The following is an 11,768-nucleotide window of genomic DNA, read 5'->3' as shown; positions in this document are numbered from 1 at the left end:
GGTTACCCTTGATAGGCCTAGATAGGCCCTCTGGCACTGTTGCTTCTTCATAGTGGTCTTTGCTAGCAACCCTCATCAGAATGGACTGACTCCATTCAAAGTCATCCTTTTTCTGGGTGGAACCTAGAGCTCATGTCTAAACTTCAGTGACACAGAAGACTAACAAGTGAATCTCATGCCTCTACCTTAGGGCCTCTATCATGAGGAAACAGGAATTAAAAGACAGGAAACAAAAGAAACATAGGAAAGGTATGCAAAAGATGCTAGACAATAAGTGTGATGGATGTCCACCAAGTCACTAAAAGCCCTCGTTCCATGCCTCTCCCTAAAGACATTTCTTTTTTTTTTTTTTTCAAATTTTTACTATCAAACTGATATACAGAGAGGTCCTAAAGACATTTCTTAAACACAGACCTCACAAAAGCAGCTTCTGAATTTGTCTTCTACAATCTTAAAAAGTTGTGCTCAGCCTCTCCCTACCATTACATATTCAAGCTATTTTCTCTACCTCCTTTACCATTTCAGATAGCCTTTGTCAGACTGGTGCACATTTCTTTTCTCAGCACTGTCATTTCTACTCAGCTCAAATGATTCTTATTTCTTATGAACCACCATTGTTACCCTGTTCTTGGAGACAAAGTCTCGCTACCTTTCTGCTCTGGCTAGCCTCAAATCCTAGTCTGTCTATCTCTACCTCCAAGTAGCTATAAACACAAGCATGAGTCATCATACCCAGCAAGATTCCTATTGCTTTGTTCTCTTACCTCCTATAACTGTATTATCCCACATGTGCATTCAGAAAAGACTTTTCCTAATTATGGATAAGCTAAATTAGGTGTGGTTGGAAAGGTATCAGTGGAGAAAATGTAGTGTCCTGGCTGGGCATAGTGATACCTCCCAGTGATCCCAGCTCTAGAGGACATGTAGGTAGGAGTATTGTAGGTAAGAAGATCTAAGGTCAGGCCTAGGCAGAAAAATAACTAGAGCAAAAAAAATATAGACTTTAAGTGGTAGAGCGACAGCCTAGCAAATGAAACCCCGACTTCAAACCCTAGTAACTCTAAAGGGAAAAAATAGGAAGAAAGAAATTATAGTGGCCTATGGTTCAAAAGCGTCATTGGAGATATTGGGCCTGAGTGATTTGGAGGTAGGTACTGTAGGGAGTGAACTAGTGTGTTGTGTCACTCTGAAATATAGTTATGGATGTACAAGACCTGCAGCTGTCATATGGCTGCTGAATGTATCAGGACTACAAACAGGACTGTCACTTCTCTATTATCAAGGAATATAACACAGAAGATATAGGGCAGCATTACATGAAAGCAGTTCTCAGAAATAATTCAAAGCATTAGAAAGAAAGCAACATAGGTTTACTAGAAACAAGGGATTCATTTCTCAGTTTGATTGCTCAGTTTCTCATTTATTTGTTCCTTGCTTTAATGCTATAGCAAGTTCTTGGCCTTCCAATAATTGACTAATAATGGGATATGTAGAGGCATAAATACTGCAGTTTTTATTTTTAAATCATTCCAAATTGCCCAAATCAACTAGTTACATTTAAATGGAGAAAGATAAACAGTTCTAGCGTATTACGTTATATATGATAATAGTGCCTGCTTTGAGGAGCTCTCAGATTACCTTATAAATGAGCCTTATTATCTCCAGCCCAGTGACCCAGGAAAGAAGGGAGATAACATATCACTTACTTGGAGGGAAATGCTCTACTATTCATTTTGCTGAGAATGAAATCATCTAGGGATTTATCTTGTTTGGTACTATCAGATTTGTGTAAGAATTTGGAAACCATTATCATAAAGTATGCTGAGCTTATTTTTAGATGAATTCTACCTATCTGGAAAAGTCAGAATTCAGAATTGAGCCACAAGTCCTTTAAAGATAACAGAGGACAGTCTGGGTAGACCAGTGGGTGGAGGAAGGGTAGAGGGAATTGGGGTGAATATATCCAAAGTGTGTGTGTATCAAAATGGAACCCAATGAAAGCTGTAAAAACAAAAGTTATGGTACAAGAAAGGATAAGAAAGAGCAATAGAGAGCATGAATTTGATCTAAGTATGTGATGTGCAGGTGGAAATATCACAGTGAATCCCTTTGTACAATTAGCAAATCTGGAGGTTAAAATGATAAAAATTCTTATAGGTGATGTCTGAACTGTTGAAAACCATGAATGACCATAGTTTATCACCCATCAAGTTATATTTGTTTTTGTAATAAATATTAATCTGTTTCATAATGTAGTAGCCACATTTTTCATCTGTTCTTGACTATAGAGGAGTAAACACATCTTACTGGTCATAGGCCAGATGTGACATTTGGAACAAGAAGTCAAATTATCCCTTCTGGGAACACAGAGTGACTGGCAGGTGGCACACTGGGGTTATGGAATGGATCATTCAAATCTTAACTATACTGTAGATATGAACCTAGCCTAGGCTCAGTATCACTAACCCAAAAGTCCCAAATCAAAAATTCTCTGAACCTAGGACTTTTTGACACTGCTGACACTGACAGTGAAACTCTGTGACCATGGCCTTGGGCTGTGGTTCAGCTCCAGATCCTCAACTGCAGAGGGGTCTTAGAAAAGAAATTCAGTTTCCTACATCTGTTTCCTTATCTGGAAAACAAGGCAACACCAGAAATACTTTTGTTTCCTACCATCTGATTTACTTAAGGGAGCAGTAAAGTCCTGTAACCTGAAAGGCAGTCATAGCCAGCAGTTCTCTGCACCTAGATCTACCACCTCTCACCTTGGCAATGAATGTCCTTCAGTGACACATGATGAGCTGTTCATCAGACATTATTTAGGTTTTCTCTTAATTTAATGTTCCCTTGGGGGGGGGGTGCATGTGTGTGTGCGTGTGTGCGTGTGTGTTTTGTGTGTATGTGTGTGTGTGAAGCTGACCTATTTGAAATGATTTAAAATCTAAAGTTAGTAATGTTTTGCCAACTGGGCTCTCTTAGCATAAAGACAGGCCCATAAAGCTAAGAAAACTCTGAAATTCTGAGATCCTGCTCATGTTTTCAGAAGACCAATATGGATCAACAAATTCCATGAGGCAAAAAAAAAAAGAAGAGGAAAGGCAATAAGGGAAAACAATATGTTTATTAAGAGGCGTGAAAATGCATAAACTCATTTATAAATAAATGTAGTATAATTTACTCAGTGAAAAAATAGCTAAAATCCATGAGCCAACTGGATTTTATATGTGAAATGATTACATATCTGATCTCTAATCATTTCTCCCCTTCATTGTGATCTATCAGTAGCAGCAATTTTTCAATGACTATAGAAAAAACTGGTACCAATAATCATCACACAAGGAGAAAATTTTCAAGAATGAATAAAAACATTCATGAAATGAATCAGTGCAAACAAATTCAAATCACAAGGGGTAAGACCTGGGGCTATCTTCAGAAAACTAGAAAAAAACATTTATTAAAAAATAATAAAACATACTATAATTTGATCAGTGAAAATACATGTGGATATAAAACATTCTTAACCAGTGATTGCAGTTATTAATTTATAATATTCATTCATATACTAATATCAATAAACATTCAAATTCTCATTAAAAGTAATACTAGATACAGACACACCTGGACAATGCTTCTATGGGTTAATCATGCCAACAGGAGGCGAGTGACCCTTAAAATACTGGTGATGGTTTTGTTTTGTCTATAAGAGATTTTTCACAGTCTGTATTTTTTATCTGCAGAGCCCCAAAGAACATCACAACAGCTAATTAAAAAGTCATTGCTAAAAAATGACTCAATAGTATAGAAAATAAACATTCTAAAACATGAGTTTAGCTCAAAAAAATAATAGGGCAAAATCAGTTTTCTTTAGCAAGAAATTAACTCCTTACCAAAAGTTGGTTCAGTTATATAGAAACTATCAGGACACTTTGGTTTATACCAAAGAGCTATATAATAAGCTAAAAAGATTTCATAAACTACCTTACCGTAATAGCAATGTAGGGCTTATATCAAAGCTGCAATGAAATCAACATTATTTGCTTGATTACTTTTATTTATAAATATTTCTTCCAAAAGCTCCCTTCTAATTTTGGCCTGAATTTCAGGCTTTAATAAAAGTTCCTTTATCTGTTTCACTTTGGACTTCAGATTCATCCTTTCTTGATGCACAGCTTCATTAATTAAGTCTTGGATTCCAATAGGTTTCTTGCCTAAGAAAAAAATTACAATACATTTAAAGTACAAATATCAATGAAAAACATTCAATATGGCATATTCACTTATCAAAATAAGGTTAAAAAAAACCTTTAAAATGTTGCCCACATTTTATAGAAAAGATTGCATTTTGCTAAAAATATATCATTTACACAAAACATAATTTACTGTAAAGAAAGATCACCACAGAGCCACAGCACATTGAGAACAAACATGACATATTTATAGACTAATTGCACACATGATCATTTCAACAGTGATGACTTTAAATTTAGCACTTGATAATGATGTGTGAGTTTGGGTTCAGATAAAAAGAAGTCAGATGCCTAAAGCAATATAAATGGCAGTATTCCATTGGTGGCAAGGCCTCTCCCATAGCCTTTGAGTCCAGGAGGCATAAGCCAAATTCATTCCTGTCCCTTGTGCAAGGTGGAGTGCAAGTAAAACATGGGCCGTTCTTTCATTAATTCCTCTGCTAGTCCCAGCACTCACTTTTCTTCTGTGCTTCAGCAGTGCAAACATATTAATTGTGAAAGTGTCAGGCAATATCCAGGGATTGGACAAGAGACACTTAAATAGCACATGGCAAGTCAGTCCCAAGACATAGCAGAGGGGCAGCAATTCCTTTTTTTTCTATGGAGCAGAGGGGACAGAGTTCTAGTCTCATTTCCTGTTGTTATCTTGGTCACAACCATTCTGATCAGCCTCTTCTGTTTTCACAGAGCTCCCTTCCCCAGGCTGCTTTTTGTTCTGTGTTTCTTCCAGATACTGCTGGACAGCCTTGAGCACCGCATTCTCCACCAGCCTCTTACTGAGCCTTACCAGTTCAGCATCATCAGGCTCCCTTCCATTCTTTTCACCTACATTCCACAAGAGAGAAGAGAAGTCACTGAGCTCATATCACCATAGCAACTCGGCATGCAGGGGCCAGCTAGTTCAGTTATTAAAAGAGCAAGTGCCCTTCAATCTGGTAAGTTAGATCTATAAGTCCAAGAATAGTGGGTTGCCTCTTCATATAATATTTGCAGAAGCTGGAGCTTTCCTATTCCTCAAGACTTCAGGCTGAAAAGCAGTTGATTAGTTCCTACCTAGAAATGCTTTACTTAGCAACGCTTGGTGGTTCCCATTTCTAGGTAGAGCTTTTATTCTTTTTTAATGTTACTCATTACTACTGTTGAAGTGTATATGCCTCGGAGCCTTAGACATGTGAACTCACCATGTAGGTCTGCATCTGCTTTTCTTCTAACATCAGCTATCAGGAGATCAAGATTTCTCACATTATCTCATTCCTTTGCATCACTCATTTTAAAATGTTTGGCCTACAGGTTTTTAATAAACTCTCAACAGTCCTATTAAGTCAAAGGCCGTAAACCATTGCTAACAACTGGTTTAAAATGAGCTTGTAAAACTGATCTTCCTAATCTCAGTGTTATCACTACAGATTAAGAAGCAGGAAATTCTACAAAGCAGAATAAGGATGATAAGGGTAAACTCTCAGATATCACTATCTTATGGTCATTTTGCTACCACCACCCCTCCAGTGATGACCCAGGTTTAAGAAAGAATCTTATACTACTTATCTCATACTACTGCAAAAGAAAAGAAAAAGAAAAGAAATAGATCCTATCTATTTTCATGCTATATATTCTCTGACTTCTGTCCTTTTTCTGAAAGGAAAAGAGAGCTCCTTCAGCACATTCCTGTTGCACACTGTCTCCCTCCACCGAGCCATGGCCCAGGAAGGAAGATGGTGGGAACAAAGAAGTCATCAGAACACACACATTAAGATCAGCTCAGTGCTAGGAGACCACTCGTGGGCTCCATAGCGCAAGGTCCTTATTTGCACTTCACACTCAAGTCTGGAACAGGCAGATCACAAGTGTAATGCAGATGATGGATATTATTTTCTATCCTCACATTTAAAAGGGATTGAAGATATGCAAAAGTGAGAGGTAGCCAGACCTTCATTTAGAGCCCTATTATGTGTCTAGAATACATATTCAAAAACAGTTCTGCTTATAATAACCTCATCCTTCCTAAGGACCATCCCATGCAGAAGAGGATGGGTTAAGGCCAACTGCTTCCCTTGCAAATGTAGTAATATGGCACCCAAAACCCAGACCATCACTCTGAAATAGAACATTTATAATGCAAACTGTGCTCAGAGTCGAGTGACCTTTAACTCAGTGATAACTGTAAGAATTTACTAATCATAAATATGTCAGAATGTTACCAAAAAAATACAATTCATTTCTACGATCACTTTGGGGTAAAGTTCAAATTGTTTTTACTAATAAGAGTGAATGAAATCAGTGTCTAGTACTTAAAGGATTTTATCTCAGTCTTAGAACCTAGTGTTCATGCTACGGAGATAATAACTCCAACGTCATTACCTGACCTAGCTATTTATTGTTTCTTCAAACAACAAATAGAAAATTAGCTGGGCACTGGTAGCTCATGCATGTAATTACTCAGCATGCTGAGATCTGAGGATCCTGGTTCAAAGCCAGACGGGGCAGGAAAGTCTGTGAGAGTCTTTTCTCCAATTAACTAGCAGAAAACCAGAAGTGGTGCTGTGGCTCCAAGTGCTAGAGTGCTAGACTTGAACAAAAGAGCTTAGGGACAGTGCCCAGGCCCAGAGTTCAAGCCCCATGACTGACCAAACAAAACAAACAATAAAAAAAGAAAATATAAAATCAGACTGTAAGTGAAAGAGTTCTATAAAACCTTTTGAATACTGTAAATGATTCTCCATTTGCCCTCCTAACTCATGTTCTGTGCCTTGAGTAAAGTTGTTCTTAGGTCCATTTCAGAACCTGGTCCACTTTCTCACTGGTAAGATAATAAGATATTTTAATCTAATTAATAACTCAATCTCTAAGATTCCTCTCCGTTCTAATATTATGTGCCTTGTTAATTTTTATCAGTAGACTTAAGTGTCCCTATTACTTTAAACATTAAAAGATCTGAAATACAAAAACCTTCCCACAAAACACTAATTTTCCCTTCAGATTGTCCTATTTTTGCTTATGTTTTTACTATTACCCAAGTCAATCAAACTTAAAACAAGATCGTTAGCATCTTTGACACTTTCCTGTCCGTCATCCACCCACTTAATTACTAAGCCTGTCAAGATGCGCTTCACAATTTCTCCCTTCTTCCATGCATCTGATAAAATACCTCTAGATGGATTTTTCTAAAATACCCCTTTTCTTTCCATTCAACAGGAAAACAAGTTTGTCTTCTAAGACTTTCCAGAATTTCCCTATTAGCTCACTACTGCTTACTTCAATAGTCAACTTCCAACATATCTCTAGGAACATCTACATTCTTCCTTCTCCCTAGACAGTCCTACTCCTTGCCTCACAAATTAAAACCTCACCTATTCCATGAAGCCTTCCATTAGTGGCCCAATAAGAACTGATGAGCTGCCAGTGGATTCTAATAACACTAACTTCCAGGTACAGCGCATGGTCATTTAGTCATGCACTCTCAAAGTATATCTGGAGGATCTACATGTCTAGAATTCTTTTATTCTACAGAGATGCAGCAGTGAAATAAATTATTTTGCAATGACTTTCTTTCTTAATTCCTGTACAAGTTATGGGCATAATTTATTCATTTATTCAATATCTAGTGATTAAGTACCTGTACTGGTAACATATACTCTTGAGAATAGAATTCTATCCTAGGTTTCTTAATTATCTTCCTCTCCAATAGAATACAGTATAGTTTATTCATCATCGTGATAAATGTTAGTCTGGTGAACTATTGATTAAAATCTGGAAACAAGTCTCAATATTTTGAGTGATACTATCTTATTATAAAAATAGCACATCATGGTGAGAAATTAAAATTTAATATTATGTTTAAGGCAAGAGCAGCGAGACAGTCAGATATCTGTATTCCTAGCACTCAGGAGGCTGAGTTTCAGACCATCCTGAATTAGTATAGCAAATTCCCACCAACCTGCACTATTTAGTGAGACATTTTCTCAACAAAACATATAAGCAAAAGCAAGGTAAAAGAATTCCAGAGTAATTCAAATATCCATGTGAGAAAACTACATTCACTTTGACTGATTAACCTAGTTAAGAATACATTTCTGATCACAAAGGGGCAAATTCTAACTACCTACAACAATGAATTTTCTAATCAACCAATGAAAATGAAACAAATTTACAAAGAAGTCTTCCAGATATATCTGTACTCAAGTCTCTCCTTATAATTTCTGTAACTACCCTCAGGCTACTAATATAGCCTAGAAAATAACCTTTGAGAGGCTTATCACAGAGCCCAGCAAGAAGACAGCAATCCAAGAAGCCTGTATTGCCTTCGTTCCAGTCACAATGTATTGTATTTCCATTTTTAGCAGATTTAATTTAACTTCACTAAAAGAGGCATTTTAAGATGAAAGTTATGCTGTATTTTCTTCCACTGATTTGAGTGAAGTTATCTATCTTCCACAGGGACTGGGTAAGATAAGAGATGAATATCTCCATTCACTGAAGTCTTGGCAATAACAAAGGCAGCTCAACATGCTGCTACAATGCACACAACTTCCTTTTGATTCCAGAAAAAGTATACACACAAATTATTTCCACAGAAGTATCATCAAACTCCTGATTAAAAATATTCTTTCTTGCTAAGTGCTGGCGGTTCGCTCCTATAACCCTAGCTATTTAGGAGTCTGAGATCTAAGGATTGCTGTTTGAAGCCAATCCAGGCAAGAAAGTCCCTGAGACTTTCATCTCCAACGAACCACCAGAAAACTGGTTTTTGGTTTTTAGTGTGTGTGTGTGTTTGTGTGTGTGTGTGTGTGTGTGTGTGTTGCCAAAGGTACTGTACTGTCATTGAGGTACACATGAGCAGGTTGGACCTTGTGACACAAAAGGCAAGGTTATTTGGGGGAAATGTTCCCAGGCTACCAAGAATCCCCAAAATGATGGATGTATATAAACAGTCTCAACTAGTTTGAGACACAATTAAAAAATGAAAAAGGATGAAAGTTATGGTGCATAGAGGGGCGCACTGTGCAGTGGTCCCCAAAACTCCTGGGTATTGTCCTTTGTACATAGACCATACTTTTTCAATTTCCTATCTCACATCATGAATATATATATTAACTCAAGATGATTCAAGGACTGAATATAAGTGCAGAAAGTAAGAACATATCCAAGAACTTCTAAGTGACCTTGACTGTCTTAAACAGGGCAACTAAAGCACAGACTACAAAACATGGTTAATTGTATTCATCAAAAGATAACACTTTTAACAGAGAAAGAGAGGGAAGGGGTTACACTGTTCAAAAAGGAATATACTCATTATGTATGACCCCTTTGTATCATCTTTATAGTAACAATAAAAAAGAACCTTCTGAAGCCTGGAAGGAGGTTAAAAACCATATATTTTTTCTTAACAGTAACTTCAAAAGAGCTCTTTTGAAGTTACTGTTAAGAAAAAATAATCCAGACCTCGGAGAAAATATTTGCAAAACATATCCATCAAATAATTTGTAATCGGACACAAAAAGAATTTTTTCAGTTGAATATGAAAAAAAGAACCAAAATTTTAATTGGATGAAAGAATTGAAGTTTTACTTCACAAAAGACATATGAAAGGCACATATGTGAAAAGATACCCAGCATTTTAAGTAATCAGGAAAAGGCCGACTAAAGTCACAAGATGTCAAGACACCTGCTAGAATGGCTAGCAACTAAAAAGACACCTAACACTAAGATAACCTATTGCTGACAATAAATGAATCCACTGGTACTCCTGTGGCTTAAAGAAGTGCGAAAGAGCATTGTCATTTTATGAAAACAATTTGGAAAATTCTAATTAAAGTTGACCATATTCTTACCATGTAATCCTGTAATGTCAGTTCAAGCTAGATTGGAAAATAAGTGAAATGAAAGCATATGCTCACAAAAAAACACACACACTCACACATGCACACACACACACACTCACACATGAATGTGTTGTTGGTAGCTTTATTCATAATCACCCCAAACTTGAAACCACTTGATCCCCTTCAACTGGTGAATGAATCATGAGGCTACAATGCAATGGCACAGTACTCAGCGCAAAATAATGAAGTCCTGACACATGCAACAACACAGGTGAATTTACAGTAGATCGTTATATGTGATAGTAGCCGCACTGAAAGTATAGCATAACATATAGCTGCACATACAACATGACAGAAAGGGAAAAACTAGACTGCAAGTAACCACATGGTTTTAGGAGCTAGGGGTAACAAGAAGGACAAGAGAGAATTTTAGAGGGTGTTGGAACTGTTTAGAATCTTGTTTGTGGTGTGGCTGTGGTTATGGTGACTCCATGTGTTGAATAAAATTCACAGAATTAAGCACAAGAAAGAATAACTTAGGCTGTACATGAATTGTACCTCAACTTAAAAATACTCATAAGAATTTCTCTCCAGTGATGAGTGGCAAATTTTGCCTGCATGTGGACTCAAGACTTGTCATTCTTTACAATTAGCAGTGGCTGAGCAGAAGGCTAACTTCGCAGTTCCTCTGTTTTTGAGACTCATCTCAACTGTCGTATTGTAATTGCTCCCAGCCACAGGCCAAGTTCTTGGTTTCTTTCTTCTGAATCATATTTTTCTGCTGTGTTCAATATAAAAACATTTTCCATAAAGTACTGGGGAGCTTGTGAGCACGAATAAGATCCAAATAAATGGTTTTACTATTCCCTTTTGGTATATTAAGCATATCATCCATCCCAATCTGCTCAAAGTACAGACTGAATTGGCAAGTGGCACTCTGACAAGTGATCCTAGTCACTCTTGCTGAAATATTTCAGAGGGCACTGCATTCAGTGTGGGTTTTTTCTTTTCTTTTCTTTTTGCCTCGTATCATTTGTAGAATCCATGTGCTTCTCCGTATCATAAACTGACCTCTATTTTATGGGAGCTGGTGTTCCATCTGTGAATTTTAGTCACTATATTGTTGGAATGTGGGGATTCTCCAAGGCCCTGAATGGTTGTATAAGGCTACTCTGAGTCATTTTTGTGCAAAACTGATTTAGGTAGACAATTCCAAGTAGTGATAAGTTTTTGAACTACAGAAAAGAAGTAGAAGTTCCTAGCACAAGTCCTGGTCCACAGGAATAACAACAAAAATATGGTGACAACTAAAAAGAAGAAGATATTTTATGTCCAAAGCACCAGTTTTCAAATAATTTACACCTTCAACTCCTTTGAGAAACAAGGAGGATGGAAAATAAAGCACTACCTAAATCTTACAGTTATTAGATGCATATAATCAATACCATCCATATCAAGTCTTATACACAACTTAAAAGCATGACTAGCTGCAATCAACATTTATTTGGCTAACACATCTGCTAAGACTGATGAGCAGAACAAATGTTGCCACCAATTTAGTCAAGTCAAATAAATAATAAATTATGGGTGTCACCTTGTCCCTTCATGAGCACCCCAGGTTAAGAGGAACCACAGGCTGGAAAACTTCCCATAGTGGCAGGTCACTACAGCAATAACAGGAACAGTTTCTTCTGTTTATTTA

General features: G+C 37.0%; 1 protein-coding gene across 7 annotated transcripts in view; it reads right to left on the bottom strand.

Annotated features, from left to right (window-relative positions):
* Positions 1-3,102: 3,102 nt before the first annotated feature.
* The window catches only part of Akap7 (A-kinase anchoring protein 7), a 114,774-nt gene continuing 106,108 nt past the window's right edge, over positions 3,103-11,768 (bottom strand). For 5 of the 7 annotated variants that reach the window (XM_048354082.1, XM_048354086.1, XM_048354081.1 and 2 more), the window contains one exon: positions 4,220-5,072. In XM_048354082.1, the coding sequence (XP_048210039.1) occupies positions 4,876-5,072 (197 nt within the window). In that variant the 3' untranslated portion in view covers positions 4,220-4,875. The other 2 variants (XM_048354085.1, XM_048354083.1) reach the window with 1 other exon arrangement.

Source organism: Perognathus longimembris, chromosome 9 (assembly GCF_023159225.1).
Source record: "Perognathus longimembris pacificus isolate PPM17 chromosome 9, ASM2315922v1, whole genome shotgun sequence".
NCBI classification, from domain to species: Eukaryota; Metazoa; Chordata; class Mammalia; order Rodentia; family Heteromyidae; genus Perognathus; species Perognathus longimembris.
This window is presented reverse-complemented; position numbering and strand designations above follow the sequence as displayed.